At 37.9% G+C, this 19,055-nt stretch overlaps 1 protein-coding gene and 1 non-coding gene across 13 annotated transcripts in view; both read left to right on the top strand.

Moving 5' to 3' along the window:
• The window catches only part of FBXW11 (F-box and WD repeat domain containing 11), a 134,545-nt gene that overhangs the window by 99,643 nt on the left and 15,847 nt on the right, over window positions 1-19,055 (top strand). For all 12 annotated transcript variants that reach the window (XM_041750562.1, XM_041750557.1, XM_041750556.1 and 9 more), the window contains 5 exons: window positions 3,875-4,061; window positions 4,938-5,028; window positions 12,441-12,578; window positions 16,807-16,925; window positions 17,923-18,172. In XM_041750562.1, the coding sequence (XP_041606496.1) occupies window positions 3,875-4,061; window positions 4,938-5,028; window positions 12,441-12,578; window positions 16,807-16,925; window positions 17,923-18,172 (785 nt within the window). The remainder of the gene's footprint in view (window positions 1-3,874; window positions 4,062-4,937; window positions 5,029-12,440; window positions 12,579-16,806; window positions 16,926-17,922; window positions 18,173-19,055) is intronic.
• Window positions 18,698-18,804, top strand: LOC121488430. The gene has a single exon (XR_005987059.1). It is a non-coding gene; the product is annotated as a U6 spliceosomal RNA (small nuclear RNA).

Here is a 19,055-nt window from a genome sequence, read left to right as displayed (position 1 = left end):
AAAGGAAAACTGCTGTGCTTCAACACTGTTTATGTGACTCTACAGCCAGTGCATTTACCAAGAGACTAGAACATGCCACCTCCTAGAATGATGGTATGAATTTAAAGTATAATCCGAGGGAAGGAAATCTCCTAGATATCATAGAGATTTTACTGAATCGGAATTTGGCATTTGAAAGAGGAGGAAATATGTGTTAGAGATTTCCTTATGCAGAAACCCAGTGTTAGTCTAGTGGTGAGCTATTGAAGGGGGAAAAAATCAAAGAAGACTAAAAGGGTATCATAGTAATAAAGCAGGAGTTCCCAACCTTTCAGAATTATCTGGTGGCACTTCTTAAAAATACAGATTCCTGGTCCTCACCATCTAAAGATTATGACTCAGTAGACCAGCAAAATGTCCAAGGAATCTGTTTTTGTTGCTTGTTGTTTTTGTTTATTTGTTTTAAAAATCACTTGCTCTACACGACTCAACTACAACCACACAGGCTTCGGAGAACCAGCTCCTGGACCACCCAAGCAGGTGGATGCTTCTTTTCTAGTTCATAGGCGATGGGGATGTTGCAGTCATTGAGGAAGTTGCATTGAGAAAGCAGCTCTCTCATGCATTATTGTCTCCTGTTCATTTTAGCTCTCAGAGATCAGGGGACTAAAGAGGGGAAATTGATTAGGGGTGTGTTTATAACTAATTCAGAGGATTTGGTTGATGATATGGAAGTAACCTAGTGATTGTGTTCTCATAGGACATGTAGAAACTAGAAGATAGATAAGTACCCAGAATTAGAAAAATTCAGAAAAATTCAGCTAGAAATAGCTAAACCTATTAGCCCTAGAGACACTAGAAGAAAATATGATGGAGGTCTGAGAGATTCGGAAATGTAAAATTCTTGTTAAGAATTTGTTAGTCCTTGCAGTGGAGTGGTGTAAGTAGGACTATATGTGATTATCTGTGGATTTCCCTGATTTTAAATGAAGATGGAAGAAAGGGGCACATGATCGTGGAGATAGACAAAAAGGAAACCAAAGCGCGTATAAACGAGCAGACCTAAACACATTGTGTGCCAGGATAGGGACAGAACCTGTAGTTGTGATTTTCAGAATTGGGGAACACTGAGAAGAAGCAGAGCTACTGGGTACAGGTGTCCCTTTTATTGCTTCTATAGCTGTGGTTGGTAGCCCTACATGATAGTACTCTGAGATGACTGATGAGCACATTTCCTGGTTTTCAGAACTGGAGAGGTGGAGGTGGGTGTGTTTGGGGGGATCTTGATTGATAAATTTGATGTAAATTTAGTGTAAACTCTAGCATACCTTTTAAAATGGAATATCAAAGTTAAATAATTTTCAGCTAAACAGACTTTGTAGGATTGTGTAAGTGTAGAAAGATATATACAGAGTATTAGGAGCCCTTTTCTCTCAGAGGATTTAGGGGTAGAATTTTTTTGCTTATATGGATTTTACAATTTTTCTGTAATGAACTTGGGTTATATATGTTTTAAAAAGGGACACAATGCAGCTACTTGCTAACTTGTAAATAAAAAGTATGATACCAACTTTATGTAGTAAGCACCAGCAAGAGAATACAAAGAGTAACCATACCAAATTCACCTGACTTTGGAGGTAGGGAGATTAGTGGGCTAGAGGGATGATGTAAAAGGTAAAGGTGTTAATGGTCTTTATATGGGGCAGATATTCAAACTGAATAGAGAGATGTAGGCTGGACAGTAGTACATCCAGATGGGTTACAGAACCAGTGGCTCATTATTGATACGTGTATTTCGTGAATGGATCCATAGAAGCCTGGATAGAAAGATCTAGAATCATGGGTGCTGTCCTTGGTTCTGACCCATTTAACATGTTTGCCAAGAACTTGGGATGAAGATTTACTACATTTGTCCATCACACAGACTTGTGGTGTGGAATACCCACTCTTCTAGAGGACAGAATCAAAATTCTAGAGGCTGACATGGAAGGGTCAGATCAAGCTTCAAAGGTGAATTATAGTAAGAGTAACCAAACTCCTGCATGAAGCTGCCCTTCACCTCTCCATTAGCTATACAAATATAGAATTAGGGAGAATTTTTAAAAATAGATATGTTGGGGAACAAGCCTAGGAATTTATTCTAACTTACTGCTATCTAAGGCATCTACTCTATGTAATAGGACTACTAGATAAAGGCAGTATAATCTTTGACTGTATTAACTGTAGTATAATGACAGTATATTTGACTGTATTAATGTAGTATAATGACACGCACAAGAAAAGATGATGGTTTCAGTGTTATCTTCATGATTAGATCAGAGCTTGAGTATTAGTTCTAGACCAGAATAGAATAATTAGTATATGAAAGGCTTGTAAACCACAGTAGTATAAAGTGTCATTCTCAGAGTTGAAGACAACATTAGTTTGTAAAGCATTTAATGCATCATCTCATTTTGATATTTTCAAAATAGAGATCATTATCCCCATCTTACACAGATGAGAGAACTGAGCTCTGAAAGTTTAAAGACTTCACCTGTATCCTGCCAAGTTAGTGCTACTATATGGCTTCTGTTTATCTTGAAAAAGAGAGCAAATATGAATCTCGTGTGGTGCTTTGTTGTCTAAAATCTTTTCATAAAATGGTTTCATTTGATTGTTATTGGTAGTGTGAGAAAGGACAGTAGTTACTGGTCATTACTATTTTATACCAGTAGAAGACCAAGGGGGCAGTTATGTTTCAGTATTTGTTTCATGTCAAAGAACTGCTACATGGTGAACCTAGACTTGAAATGGAAATTTTTCTGCCTGTATGTTTAGTGTTCCCACCACTGCAATAGCCCTAGGAATGGGCTTAATTTTTTGTAACTACAGAGGACTTGCCTAGAACCACAGATTGGGAGTTTGCAGGTGGCAATTATGTTGACCATGTTTTTCTCCTTACTAGAAGGCAGTGTCAGGCAGACTATGAATCTTTTTTGTCTTTGGGAGGATCCTTGTATTGTGTGGGATAAACCTTTTAAGGTTGGAGAATTTGTAGGCAAGTTGTCTTTGCTTTTGAGGATTTTACCTCCTTAAGAAGGAGATGAAGTGATTGACAAAAATACATCTAAGGAGACCTGACTTTAACTCTTGGCTTGTCATTTAACTTTTCATAAACTTTTAAGCTGTGTCAGTGTTTCACCTCTTTTGTCTCCTTGGCTCCAAGGGATTCACATAGGTCATGTATTAAGAGGATGATTTGTTACAAGAGATAGTTAGAGAGGAAAGAACACCAACTTAGGAGCAAGAGCTCAGAGTTGCAATCTAGGCTTTGGTGCTCTATAGTTGTGAAACCTTGAGGATTTTACCTCTTTTTGCCTCATCTGAAAAATTTAAGGAATCATCCTGTAGTGGTTTTGTAAGAGTTATGTAAAAGAAAATGGAAACAAGTCTTTTTTCATAGTATCTGACAAATAGAGAACTGTCCAAGTTCGGCTTTTACACACAGGAACCGTTGCCATAAATATACATTCATTATCTATCTATCCATCTGTCTAATCTAATCTAATCTAATCTAATCTAATCTAATCTAATCTAATCTATCTAATTCTTTTTAAAGTAAACTCTACATCCAGCCTGGGGCTTGGACTCAATGACCCTGAGATCAAAAGTTGCATGCCTATGGACTGAGGAAGCCAGTTGTCCTGCCATCAATTGTTTTATGTTAAAAACTCAGAACTACAAAGAAGTGTATGTTTTTATGTACTCATGCACCTGTATATCTGTAGAACTTTTGATATTACTCAAGTATGTTCCCTGGTTTGGGATTTCTTTATTCTTCCTACCTTTACAGAAATGGTGACTAGTACATTTCCATCTCCCTTTCCATTCCTTCATTGCCTTTTCTATTTTGTAGAGCAAGGCTTAGATCACATAGCAGAAAACATTCTTTCTTACCTGGATGCCAGGTCTCTGTGTGCAGCAGAGCTGGTATGTAAAGAATGGCAGCGAGTGATCTCTGAAGGAATGCTTTGGAAGAAACTGATTGAACGAATGGTGCGCACTGACCCTCTATGGAAGGGGCTTTCAGAAAGAAGAGGGTGGTAAGTTTTTGGGTTGCTTGTTTCCTTACAAAGAGTTTCTTGGACATAGGGTCACTTGGACAGCTCAAAATAATTATACTTGCCAAATGTGTTGGCCCACTTTAAACAATTGGGAAGGAGGATTGGTCAGCAGTGGTGGTGGGAGTTAAAGCTATTAGAATAATTCCTTTTGCAATGCATATTTCCCTTACAAGTATTAACCACTAGGAAGAATAATTTAGTTTGAATGATTTAGTTGATTTGGCGTTTCAAACCTATGTATTTATGATTTTCCTTTCATGTTATTTTTAGATATTATATATTACCAAAAGATAGATAAGAAAAAAAGAAAATATGAGAAAGTCAAATAATGCCATTTTGCTATTTGTCGTTTCTTCTGATTGAAGATACGGGAGGCATAGCAGGCAGGAGTTTTCAGACACCCATGAACTTACATACAGCTTTATAGCTTTGTACATCTATGTAACCCAGCCCACTTAGCACGAGAGAGAGTGTTATAGATGGAAGTACAGATTGTGGTGTGAGGGTTAGGGCTGTATTTTCTTTATGGGAAGAGGTTTGATTTGTACCAAGTAAGGTTTATCGCAAAGTTACATTAGCATTTTTTTAAAATCAAGTTACAGAATGAAAGGCTATATTAATATGTGTTGGATGTCCAGGAAATAAAAGGCCAGGATTATGATAGAGAGCTGGAAATGAAAGTAAACTTGTGTCTAACATGTAAATTTAACAGTCAGAAATTCTGCTTTTGAACTGTTAAAGTTCAGTACAAGTCAGAAGACTTGAAAGATACAGTATCTTTGTAAGCACCATGTTTAAATACAATTCACCCTTTTATGTGCAAAAATGTAACATCTGTTTGTTTTTATTTGCCAGGGATCAGTACCTGTTTAAGAACAGACCTACAGATGGCCCTCCCAATTCATTTTATAGGTCATTATACCCAAAGATTATCCAGGATATAGAGGTAACTTTATGGTTTATCTGTTTTTATGGGCTCTTTGTGTCTTGTTCTCAACTTTTTATGTTGCCTTAGGGTGTTTTTTGATCTAAAAACATGGAGCTAGTAATTTTTTTTTTAAAGTTGAACTCTTAAAGCAAATGTGTCATAATCAGTGTATAATCTGCAGCCATTCTTCAGAGTGGATAATGCCTTTTGTAAAAAATGATCTAATTTTTCTAAAACATGAAATACATCTGCAGGTTGCCAGTTAATTAAAACCTTAATTCAAAGTCAGCTTTTTATTCTAATTTGATAAATTTTTTAAAATCCAAGGCACAGTTTTTTAGGTCAGCAATTTTCCATTTTTGAGCCATCTCTAGGGATCTGGAGAAGGCACAGTTTCAGTTTCCTCTGTAAATTTCCCATAAGTCCCCCCCCCCCCAAAGGGCTCCAATATGATTCTAAGCAATAGTTAAGTGGGTTTTATAGCACAAATTATGCTCCTGGACCATTTTGGATATGAGTGTAACTTCACCAGACCAGTAAAACTCTGTAAACTTGATGAGAAACATTGGAGATGTTTGATATTATTCATGTGTTCTAATTAGTTCAGTTTTATTATTTAGCCCTTTTCCTTGAACCAGGAAAGACATGCACAGGCATTTCTCATTAACTCTTTCACATGTGTTCTTGGCAGTTCTTGGTTACTTCACTATTTCCTCCTTGGCGAAAAGTCTAGCCTTTGCTAGGCAGTGCTGTATCACCCATAAAGTTATACTCAGTTTCCCAAATGTGAAGTAATCCTCTCCCCCAGGTGATAGACATAAAAGTTATTGTGCCAAAATTCATTAATGGAGAAACATGTGCCTTTTGGGGAGCCCCCCTCCCCCTTTAAGGCAGATGTGAACTGATGGAATCATTAGGTTAATGGTAAATCTCAATGTGACTAGAATATCATATTTAAAACACAAATCCTTGTCTTGAGTATACAGCTCCCTAAAATGAGCTGTAAAGTAATCTTTTAGAGAAGGCAAAATAATTTAATTTCTGACCGACAAATCATAAAATATAGGAATTAATTGATCCATTGGCAGTTCAAGACTTAAAATAAATTGTTTCTACAGTGGAGGAGCTGAGACACAGCATTAACATGAATTTTAAGTTGGTCTGTGTGTATGTTTCAGGGGAGGGGGGGCTGTCCCTTATTGTATGTACTAAGATATTACTTGTGCATACATTGTAGAAACTATGTTACTTTTTGATTTTTTTCCCCAAGGATACTTTTTTTTACAAAGTATCTCCAAATTTCCTTGAATAATTTTAGCAAGTCCTTTGTTATGAGAAGGACATTGTTTAAAGGCCATGTTAATAAACCGGAACCCTGGAAGAACTTTGTTTGGGTTGAAGATTTTGGTGACGTAGATTATTTTATTTAATCCTCATGAATACTATTTTAATCGATAGCATGAACTCAGTATTCTGTGGCATGATAGTATGTGACACCACCTACCATAACCATTTCCTCAGGCTGAAATAATATTTTAAAGTTAGTGGAGGAGGCAGATGTGAGGGAAATGGAGCTAGGGGGGAAAACCCTACTTGATAAAAAACCTCGACATCATGGTGGTCTACCCAGTGGTTCTTAAACTGTGGTTTGGGAAAACCCACTGGTTGGCCCCGAGAGTCTCCTCCAGATTCTTGTGGGCCAGATCTCTTAGTGTAAGGGATGATCTTTTATGCTTTGGTATATTCACTAATACTAGTAATAATAAAAAGTGATGTATCACACATATAAGAGTATTTACTTGTGCTAGATACTTTGTAAAGCATTTTATAATACACTTTTTTATTTAACACTCTGAACAATACCATGAAAGGTAGCCCATGGTCTTATTTAAAGTTAAGGAAACTGAGACTCAACAAGATTAAATAGCTTGCTTCAGATCACACAGCTAGTGAGTAACAGAGTCCGTGGTCAGCCTATTCTTCTGTACTTAATACAGCTTTTGTACTATAGATCACTGGTACCTCCTCAAAATCAAGTTCTTTACCTCTGTTTTGGGAGTAGGTTTTTACTCTGTCCAGGGTGGATGCACTTGTAGAGAGTTGTGTCAGTGATCTCTGGATCAAACAAATGGAGACTCAAGGGCTTGGCTCTTGGCTGGTATGAAACTCTCATAGCAGAATATAATAATTAAAGTACCCTCTTCTGAGTCTTTGCAGTATACCATGAACTATGTTGGGTGACTTACATAAATTATTGCATTTAATTCTTGCAAGGTACATGTTATCCCCATCTTAGAAAGGGGAAACTGAGACTAAGAGAAGAGATGGGAATTTAACCAAGGTTTATCTAGCTTTAGGCTTAGTGGTTGTGTTTGTCATTTTCAAAGTGGAAAATTCAAGAAGTAAAGGAGAAAGAGGTTTGTTGTTGCATGCCTGTGGACTTTGCAAGGTGATTTCTCCTCTTTTCCCAATGGTGTTGAATATCCAGCATCCTTGAAAAAAGGGTATGAGTTAAGATCAGTTGGCCTGTTTCAGTTCCAGTTATGGAAAAGGGAGTGTTTTAAAGGGTTTTAAGCATGTTGCCAAAAGCTAAATATTACCCTGAATGCCAAGTGGATATTTGTGCCCCCTGCACAGTTGCCCTTACACAGGTGCAGTCTCTGCATGGTTCCCATGTGCTTTGCAAAGTCGCTAATTCACAACATCTTTTTCTCTTTCCTTTTCTTGCTCTGCTTTGATGGCTCTATCTCATGTATTAGCGCCTGCCATCTTTCCATTCCCAGATTGACTCTGATGGGCAGATGACCTTGCCCTTCCACTTTGACTTGTCAGAAATTGACCAATTTTAAGAAAAAAGTAGGGAATCTAGGTTAGTGTGGCCAATCCCTATTATTCAGGAAAGGAAGATGTGAGAGCTAATGTCTGGGGAGAATAAATAAGAAGTCTTAGCTTTCTACAAAGGTTCATCTCTCATGGGTGTTCTTGCCACACAGAGAGAAGAGAGGGTTTAGAGTACCTCTGAGTTGTGAAGGAATTCCTGGAAAACCTGAGGCACATTCCTAAAAGCAGCAGCCATATTTCCTCTACTATCTAGAGTCTAAGTTCTTCTTCTTATTGGTGAGCTTACTATTAGGTACTTTGCCACAGTGATTTAATTTAACCCTCAAAATATCAAAACTGAGATTCTTAGTCCAATGCTTCTGCTCTTTTCATTCTACCATTCCCCTCTCCCCCAACTGTCTCAGCAGAGAGATGGAAGTTGTTATAATCAACTCCAGTCGATTAGAATTCTGTGTCTTGAACTTGGGAGTTTTCTCTGTTGCCATCTCAGAGTAGTGGCAAACTCTTTCATGGAATATGTCTTTTCCTTCTTTGTGTTCACTGGATTAAATCGTTTGAAGCACTTTCCTTGGAACCACTGGTAAGATGATGGTGTATTGTATCACACCTTTGAATAAACCACATTTTATTCAGGGAAAGTGGGGAGCTTTTTTGTGGTTTGCAAACTTGATATTAATATTGTCCTGACCAGAAAATGCTGAAACTTGCCCACCCACCCAGTTGTGTTTAGGCTTCTAAAAATAATGTTATTCCTCCATACTCAGACATCTGTTTTCACTCTATTGCCAATTTAAATGCCGCTGTATACTCTGTATATCATGGCTACTTTCCCAGTATTTTGAAAATTTGCTCAGGGTAAGGGGATTTTACAAGTTCTCAAAAACACGAAATATTCCTCTACGGTAGCCATACCACATGATGTGTAAGTGAAATGGCAGGTATCTGCATAATTAAAGAGGTGCACCTGTGAATGCCCTGTATCCCTACTGCTGGAGTTCATGGTTGAATTGCATTGGGAAGTTGAGTCTCTTCCTAGGAATGGTTAGGGAGGGCTCAGGGCTAGCAGCATTAAGTATCAGCCTAGATTGAGACAGCCATTCTTGACATTTTGGTGAGATGATTTTTTTTTGGTCACAACCTACTCCTTTGGGTCTGTGTTCTCCACAAACAAGGAAGAATACCACTCATTTGAGGGCACTGTGACGAGCACTTTACCTACATAATTTAATTTGATCCCCACAACAGTTTTGAGGAAGTAGATACTATATTTTCCCCATTTTTACAGAGGAGGAAACTGCAGCTCAGACAGTCGCAGCTCATTTGCCAAAGCTGCTAACTGGCCTTGGTATTTTCTATATACCACAGTGGGCTGCCTTCCATCTTTAATGGTCTAGGTTTTTATTCTTTAGTTATTTATTTAATTAAAAAATTTTTTTATAAGGACCTGGCTTATAAGCAGTCTAGTAAGAGTTGAGGTTGTCAAATATGGTGGTAGGTAGTATTTTGGGCAAGCATAGTCAGCAGGAAGTGCTGCTTGCTTATGTGGGTGGCCTGGGGAATTGAGAAGAGTAAAGTCCTAGGAATTACATGAGACTGGTGTGCAGCAAAATTATCAGCTCCCTGAACTGATTTAGTGTCCCTTCCCTGGCATTTTGAAACAAACTACACTTGTTTGGGGATTCAGGAACCTAATAGTTTTTTTAACATAGCCCTAAGTAGGAGCTTCCTAAAATGATCCAGATAATCCAGGATTATCTGGCATTCCTTTCTTTTAAAATCCAGAAATGTGTTTTAGAAAATTAATCTCTTTCCTGAATGTTGAGAAGCTAAGCCATTTCCTATTTCTTAACTTCAATTCAACTTCGACCAAGAGCCTGTTATCTAGCAGAGCTTTTGAGAGGTCCTGGCCTCTGCTGCTTGTTTGAGGGCCTGAGATGGAGGGTATGGCTCAGCCTTTCACAGGTAGTGTTCTCTGTTCAAACATTTCTGGGGATGAGTGCACCCCAGGTTGACTACTGCCTCACCCCAGCTCCTCTTTAGTCCTCTCTGCTATCTTTAGGTTTTTAGGTCCAGTAAAAGACTGTAATCAAGGCACCCAGTTCTAGAAAACATTTTCTAGTAGAGATAGAACAAGTAGGAAATTATTTTCAGTATGGGGATTCCTCTACCTCCTCTTTTTACATTAAATTACTTTTTTTCAGTTTCCCATGTGATAGTGAATGTACTTTTCCTTTGCATTGAGACATATAGAGTAACAGCTACTTAACTGATTCACTAATATTTTTAAAGCCATTGTTTGTTTTATAACTAAAGTACCTATATGAATTCTTTAATACCAGATATATATGTAAGATATGTTACATAGTCAGCTTTGCAATACTTTGGGTTTATATGGAGTCACGCATTTTGTATTAACTCCGGGCCCTGGTAGGTTGTGGCCTGAACATTGGTAACCACTGCCAGGAGTCACTGGCCATTAATAAGACTCGTTACCAGTACATCTGTCTCCTAAGTCAGCGTTTTCTTGGTATACTTAGCGTGCTGAGGTGGCTCAGGCACTATCTAAAAATATGTTAGTTCTCTAAATGATTTTAAGGATTGAGTTGAGTTTAAGTAAGTCTTTTTTTCTGGACCCCTTTTCAAAAAGTTGCTTTATACAGACAGAACTGTTATCTATGTTGGTAGTGGTAGCAGAGGTGAGGTAAATTATTATCTTTTTTTGGTTTTGGAATGTGCTTTTTATTTCTGACATTTTACAAACTTACTAGAGATGATGCTGCTGCCTAAGAAGCTCTGACTTGGTGGCAGATGGGCAGATGAGTGTTCCCTCTCTCCTGGCGTCTCCATGGCACCGCCGCCTTCATTCCGTGGGTGTTGGGAATATGTGATGCTGCCTTTTCTCAAGGCTGTACATAGGAGCTCTGAGGGCAGGGATTAGATTTCCAGGCTCCTGTACTAAGTACAAAGGCTACAAATGATGAAACATTTCCCTTTTTAGGTATATGTATATCACTGTCTCTATCCTTTCATTTCTTTTTCTGTAAAATGAGGACAATAATTTCAGCTTCAGAATTGTGATGATTAAATTAGCTATAAAATATTTAAAACACATAGCATAGTGTTATAAAAGCATAGTACCTGGCACATAACATTCAGTAGATTTTAACATTTTAGAGTGTGCAGAAGCATGCTGCCTTCAGCATAAGAGGAAATACAGTTTGTTAGATTACAACAGAGCCAGTAATTAAGTGCTTTATCATGAATGAAGATGAGATTTATCACCTTTCTTTAGCAAAGCAACTAATTAAACTTTTAGCTAGTCAGATAACCTTTCAAACTATATCGCAGACTCACATGCAACCAATTATTTTAGTCCTGGTTGCCCCCTAATTTCCAGGATTTGGAGTTTACACTTTGGTTGTTCTTAGTAGAAATATTGTGCCCTTTGATCCTGAAAATGCCTTATATCTACTCCCAAAGGTTAGGTCTTGTAGTGCTCCGGGCATGACCCATTTTCTCATTAAACTTTGCGCACTGGTGTGAAGCTGTAATACTGTTTATCTCATGTAAGTGTCCTACAGCACTGACAGTTTTAATCACTCATTTGACACTCATATTTTATCTGGAATTGTTACTGATCTTATTTATGCTCTGTGTTCACTGTCTCAATAGCTAGGGCTATACTTCTTTATAGACGCTGCATATTTTAGTGGAAAGCATGGACTAGTGTCAAGGAGAGCTGAGTATAATTTCCAGCTAGTCCGATTACTAGTTTTGTGGCCTCAGGAAATGAAACTCTTTCCATGTTTGCAAAAGGATGAAATAATGAGAATTTCGTTTCAGGGTTAACATATAGATCGTTTAGCCAAACAAACATGTTTAGAGTATATCCAATTCCAGATACCTGTGTGCCTTGAGTGGTAGGTTCATTGAAAGCAGTATGCTTCCTGTTCTTTATGTCCCCAGTGCCTAGCACAGTCAGTATGTGGAATAAAGTAACATCTTGGTAAATGTTGTATGAGTTATGAAAGAATGAGAATCCAGGGTGGAAATATGCAATTCTAAAGGACCTTTAAGTCTAGTAGAAGATTAAAAGTGAATACCAAATAAAATTCTTTCTGTAGTAGTTGGCATGTAATAGTTCAATATCTTTTCACAATGATTAAGACACTGGTTTGGATGGATACATAGATTGTCAGTATATGCTTCATGTTGGTGGTGGTCTTCTGCCAGATACTGTAATTGGCATTAAGTGACCCAGTGAGTTACTGTTTATTTGTATGTTTTGGGTGCAAATGGCATTCTTTAAACATATTGAGTTCTGTCTAGGCTATTTTTTTTTTTTTCAAACCCAACTCAAACTCATTGGAAATCATTTGATGGTTGCCAGACAGTCAGGGAGTGTTTGAGAAAAAAACACTGTTAGGCTAATGTCTTACTTGGAAAAGAGCATGATTCCTATCCACAGACAGTTGTGCAGACCAAGATGGGGTATCTGGTATGCTGTTCCTGGAAGCAACACTAAAGTCTGTAGCCTAATAGAATAGTTGATTCACAAAAACTCATCTGTTTCCTCCTTTTCCCTCTAGACTATAGAATCTAACTGGCGGTGTGGACGACACAACTTGCAGAGGATTCAGTGCCGCTCTGAAAATAGTAAAGGTGTCTACTGTTTACAGTATGATGATGAAAAAATTATCAGTGGCCTACGAGATAATTCTATTAAGGTGAATGACTGTGTTTTGTATGTATTATTTTTAGAATTGTGGTTATATCTTAGATACTAGATCACTAAATCTTTGTTTATTCCAGATTGTTTTTAACTGTTCTACTCCATCTTGGCAGCTCTCAATGTGGTTCTAAAGAACCAGAGCCAGAGTATTTCCCTCTACTAATACTAGACCCCTGGATTGTCTCACTTCTTATCCTTCTCTAAAGCACATTCACATTCTATATTCTGTGTTTAGGTGCACACTGAAAATATCTCAGTATCACAGGACTCTTGCTGACTTTTGCTAGCTGATAGAAGTGTTGCTAACTTATAAATCAGTCTTTTATGGGTGCTGACAAAGGCTGACAAAGGTTTCTGTGATAACATAAAAGAATGATAGAGCAATTTATATTTATATGTTTTAATTCACTTTTCAATAGTAGATAAACTGGATCATTTCTCTGTGTTTAATGTTTGGCAGCTGATCTGACAGATTTTGTTTTACACTGTTTGTAGCTTATTTTCTCATATTTAAGAAAACATATTGGGCTTTTTTTTTTTACTGTTTTTTTTTTTTTAAGTTATAATTTGCATACAGGAAAATTCACTCTTTTTGATGTAAAGTTGTATGAGTTTTGACAAGCACAAAGAACTGTGTAACCATAACAAAAATCAAGACATAAAACAGTTCTGTTATCCCCAAAAGTTTCCTTATTTGGCCCCTTTGTGTTTAATTCTTTCCCCTAGGCACTGGCCTTTTTGTAAATCTTTATTTTCTGTCCCTATAACTTTGTCTTTTAGCGAATATCCTATAAATGGACTCACATAGTAGGTAGCCCTTTGAGTCTGGCTTCTTATACTTAGCATGGTGCATTCGAGATTCATCATTTAGCAATAGTTAAGTCCTTTTTGTCGCCATGTGATAGTCCACTCTTTGCGTGTACCTCAATGTGTTTTTCTATACACCTGTTGAAGGGCATTCATGTTTCCAGTTTTTACAATTATGAATAAAACCACTATAAACATGTATGCAAGTTTTTGGCAGAATGTAGGTTTTCGGTTCACCTGAGTAAAAATGAAGTGGTATTGTCATGGTAAGTGTATGTATTTCCTGCTAAGAAATGGCCAATCTGGTTTTCAAAGTGGCTGTATCATTTTATGTTCCTGTCATTTTTTGTTTTTATTTTTTTAAATTTTTATTTATTTATGATAGTCACAGAGAGAGAGAGAAAGAGAGAGAGAGGCAGAGGCACAGGCAGAGGGAGAAGCAGGCTCCATGAACCGGGAGCTCGACGTGGGATTCGATCCGGGTCTCCAGGATCGTGCCCTCGGCCAAAGGCAGGCGCTAAACCGCTGTGCCACCCAGGGATCCCTTATGTTCCTGTCAGCGGTGTATTAGAGTTCCCTTTTTTATGCAACCTTGGTAGCGATTGGTATTCTCAATATTTTTTTCCCCGGGATTTGTCATTTTAATAGGTATGTAGACATGATATACCTCATTTTGGATTTAATTTACATTTCCCCATTGATGGAGTACATGCATCTTTTCACGTGCTTATTTGTCACATCTGTGTATTTGTGGTGAAGTATCTATTCAGATCTTTTATCTATTTTTGAAATGGGTTTTTTTCATTTTATTGAACTTTGAGAGTTCTTTACATATTCTTGATAGTTTTTTTTTTAACATATGTTTTGCAGATACTTTCTTCCAGTCTTGTCTTTTCCTTTTCTCAAGGATATCTTTCACAGAACAGGAGATTTTGATTTTGACAGAGTGTTGTATACCATTTTTTCTTTTATGGATTATGCTTTTGATGTCATATCTAGGAAGTCTTTCTTTTTTTTAAAAAAAAATTTTTTTTTTTTTTTTTTATGATAGTCAGAGAGAGAGAGGCGCAGAGACATAGGCAGAGGGAGAAGCAGGCTCCATGCACCAGGAGCCCGATGTGGGATTCGATCCCGGGTCTCCAGGATCGCGCCCTGGGCCAAAGGCAGGCGCCAAACCGCTGTGCCACCCAGGGATCCCTCTAGGAAGTCTTTCATGGAGCTTTTTGAATCTGTAAATTCATGTCTTTCATTTACCAAATTAATTTCTTTTCTTTTCTTTTCTTTTCTTTTTTTTTTTTCTTTTCTTTTCTTTTCTTTTCTTTTCTTTTCTTTTCTTTTCTTTTCTTTTCTTTTCTTTTTTTTTCTTTTTTTTTCTTTTCTTTTCTTTTCTTTTTTCTTTTCTTTTCCTTATTTTATTTATATATGGACACCTGGGTGGCTCAGCAGTTGAGCATCTGCCTTCTGCTCAGGTCGTGATCCTGCAGTCCTGGGATTGAGTCCCACATCGGGCTTCCTACATGGAGCCTGCTTCTCCCTCTGCCTATGTCTCTGCCTCTCTCTGTGTCTCTCATGAATAAATAAATAAAATCTTAAGAAAAAATTTTTTATTTATTTGACAGAGAGAGAGAGTGCACAAGCAGGTAGAGTGGTAGGCAGAGGGAGAGGGAGGAGCAGGCTCCTGCTGAGCAGAGAGCCTGACATAGGGCTCTATCCCAGGACCCTGAAATCATAACCCAAGCCAAAGGCAGATGCCCAACTGACTGAACAATCTGGGTACCCCTCATTCACCAGTTTCAAAAGTCTTTGGCCATTAGTTTTTCAGATATTTTTTCTGTACCATTTTCTTGCTGTCTCCTTCTGAGACTAATTACATAAATATTAGATCTTTTGCTACTGTCTTACATTTTCTCAATCTTTTTTCCCCCTCTTTCTGGATAATTTCTGTTTATCTTTCCTCAAGTTGACTGCATGCTCTACCTCTTTCTTAGAAATTCACAGGATAGAGTAGCATGTAAAGGCTCTGAGACACCCAGTGTTTCCCAACTTCCAAAACATTTGACCACACAACTCTTATTTTTATGTATTACTTATTGATAGCCCCGATAACTTGTGGCAGGTTAATTAATTTAATTAATTATAATTTTAGCAATTATCCTTTAAGGAATAGGTAAAAATGGTTTATAAGGACCTTGTCAAAGTATAGACTGGCCAGGGGCTTACATTTCATTTATATTGGATGTGTTTCTAAAGAATTCTATTAATAGAGGTATATACCATGTTTAATTTAAAATATGTATACATTTGATTTATAAGACTTAAAGAGTAGAGCAGAAGTGTGCTATAGAGAGATCATCTGGACCCATGTTTGGAAACCTTCTGTACTTCTTTCTATACCAGTCCCGGATCACTAATCACTCTTTCAACTGCGTGTGGAGCCCCATGCAGGGCTCAGATCCACGACCCTGAGATCAAGGCCTGAGCTGATACCAAGAGTTGGATGCTCAACCAACTGAACCACCCAGGCGACCCACTAATCACTCTTTAAAAATAACTGTGGTGCTAATTAAGGTCAGAAGTTAGAAGCAAGCCTTGCTGTTGTAGAAAGATAGTTAAATGTCTACAATACTTGTTATATCTTGGGTACTTGCAGTAAACTTGAGGGATGCTGTAAATCATGATAATATTATTTTACAGTGGAAGAAACAGGTCCACACAATCTATCTTTAACAATCTAATCTTCAAAAAGAAATGATTTACCCTCCCCCATTATATGAGGACAGTATTGAAAACCTGGAAAATCTAGGAAAGATCAAAAGAAGGGAGAAAAAGAGCACTCAGAGAACAAAACCAACTATTATTAACATTTTCTTTCCTTTCCTCTTTTTCTTTTTTTGAATATACATGTTATGTCATTATATAGATGGTTTTTATTCTGGTTCTTAAAAACCATTACTGTAATAAAGCATTATATTCTCTCATTAAAAACTTTACATAGTTTACTTTGAAATTTGTCTGAAATGTTGAACATTTTTTATTTTAAAATTTTTGTAAATAAACATAATGGATTGTGGTATGCATTTTTAAAGGTTCTTACTAGATATTGTCACATTGTTTTCCAGAGAGTGAGCCAACTCTTTTCAGAGTTTATTTGAAAATTCCCGTTATAAGGCTGTTAAAAATAATGAGTACAATCATTAGAGGGACAAAGTATGCAAAATAGTACATCTGTTTTGAAAGCTATTCAATATTGCCTGCTTCCCTTTTTTGTCATTTTCCACCTGTTTGAAGTTTAACCACTCTTACTTATTATAACAGAGGTCTGTTTTATTTATGGTTCAGAAAATAAGGTGAGACAAACATATTTATCAGAATGTGATATACTAAATCACTATTTGTGGGTGATCTTGTCTCAATAGATTTGGGATAAAACCAGTTTGGAATGTTTGAAAGTGTTAACAGGACACACTGGCTCTGTCCTTTGTCTCCAGTATGATGAACGTGTCATTGTGACTGGTTCTTCAGACTCTACAGTGAGGTGAGTGATTTGGCTTCACTAGTCTGAATTTACAGTCTTTTGTGAGAAGACTGAGATTGCACCCTTTTCTGGAATGAACACATACATACTTTGTATATGTTTTTGTATACTGTATTTGTAAACCACTTTGGGTGTAGTTTTATTTGAACAAAGTAGGGTGGAAAGCTTTTGTTAAGTAGGTCCTATTCCCATTGCTGTATGTTACAGAGATGGCAGTGTACTTTCCTGCAAAAACACATTACCTAGTGTTAAGCTAGCTTTCTCCTGGGATACCATGCTTCAGACATTTAGAAAAGTCATAGTGTCCTTTCTCTGTGCTTCTAGGCCATTACTTTTGCCCTACAAGCCTGTGTCTTTCCTCCTTTGCTCTTTGTGAAGAGCAATTCTTAGGAGATTGCATTAACAGAAAAGCTACAGCATGAAAGGGCTGCCCCTAAGAATCCTGTATCTCATGGATGGAAGCAGTTGGGATACTGACTTTGTCCATAAAGCATTTGGGCACATAGATGAGTGTGGAAATTGACAAGACGTGATGACTTACAGTCTCTAGTTTGCAGTGGATAAATAAGAGACTCCGAGGTCTGTCAAAGGTTAAGAGGAATCTTAAGATTGGAAACTGTCCTCAATTCCCCAGCTACCAAGCCTCCTCCCTGTCACTGCAAACTCACTGCAGAGCCCATCTACTGGGAGAATCATTTTGTTGTCAACACAAACCTGCAAACAAGTCCTTGAATACCTGGTGCTAAATCTAAACCTGAGCAGAGCTAGGATTGGCCTTCCTTTTTTGAAACCCTCTCAGTACTTCTTAGCAAATAGAGTAATTGCTTCTGAGGGCTCCTTTTAGCCATGATCTTAGGTATCAGGTCCGATTCACCAAATACAAGCAAAGCTTACACCTCCCCAGCCTACTACTAAGAATGGGCCCGGGGCACAGAAGCTAGACTCTCTTCCTGGTTGTCTTAACAATGATGCATTGTGCTTTTTCATTCTCATCTAGAGTCTGGGATGTGAACACGGGTGAAGTTCTAAACACGTTGATCCACCACAACGAGGCTGTACTGCACTTACGCTTCAGCAATGGACTGATGGTAACCTGTTCGAAGGACCGCTCCATTGCCGTGTGGGACATGGCTTCTGCCACCGATATCACTTTACGCCGTGTCCTGGTTGGCCACCGCGCTGCTGTCAATGTTGTAGACTTTGATGATAAATACATTGTGTCTGCCTCTGGTGACAGAACCATCAAAGTAAGTGTGTCTGCAGTCATAACTCTGCTTACTCCTCACCTTATTAGAACGCAGAGAAAGCAGAGGTGCCTTTTCCGACCTGGTACTTGCAAGATGTTTATTCTCTTCCACTTGTGCTTGAGCCCTTGAAGCAGTTCCATTCTTCATGCTTCCAGAATCATATGCAAGGTAGGAGGAAATGGTCATGGGTCCAGGATACAGAGCAGCCCTCTATTGCATGAAATGGCACTGTTGATCTCATATTTTTAAGGGGCAGAGAACTAACCTGTGGAATGTGCACTGTGTACTGGGAGCTTTCCATTACTGTGTCACTCCATTTTTTTCCAGCACTCTGTTGAGGTGGGTATTGCCTCTATTTTACAGAGTATGCTCAGAGAGTGAAGAACTGGGCTGCAGACCACACAGCTAGGTAGTGGCAGTGCTGAAATTTGATTTATTCATTATTCACTTAATTTTGAGAACCTGCCATGCCGCAGACCCTGGGCTGGATGCTGGAGATATAATACTGATTAAGACACACGCCTAGTGCTCGCTTCGGCAGCACATATACTAAAATTGGAACGATACAGAGAAGATTAGCATGGCCCCTGCGCAAGGATGACACGCAAATTCGTGAAGCATTCCATATTTAAAAAAAAAAAAAAAAAGACACACGCCTACTTTCAAGAAGCTCAGTGTGTGGTGGGTGGCAGGCCTGATGCAAACAGTTGTAGTGTAGGGTGATTCAGAGGATATGGTAAATGTACCGATTCCAGTGTCCATATTAACTTTCTTTAATTTTAGCTTTCTTCAATTTTTATAATAGCTTTATTGAGATATAATTCACATACCATAAGATTCACCATTTAAAGCATGCAAACCAGTGGCCTTTAGTATAGTCACA

The sequence above is a fragment of the Vulpes lagopus genome, chromosome 3 (assembly GCF_018345385.1).
Source record: "Vulpes lagopus strain Blue_001 chromosome 3, ASM1834538v1, whole genome shotgun sequence".
NCBI classification, from domain to species: Eukaryota; Metazoa; Chordata; class Mammalia; order Carnivora; family Canidae; genus Vulpes; species Vulpes lagopus.
The sequence above is the reverse complement of the archived record's forward strand: the minus strand, read 5'-3'. Positions and strand labels throughout refer to the sequence as shown.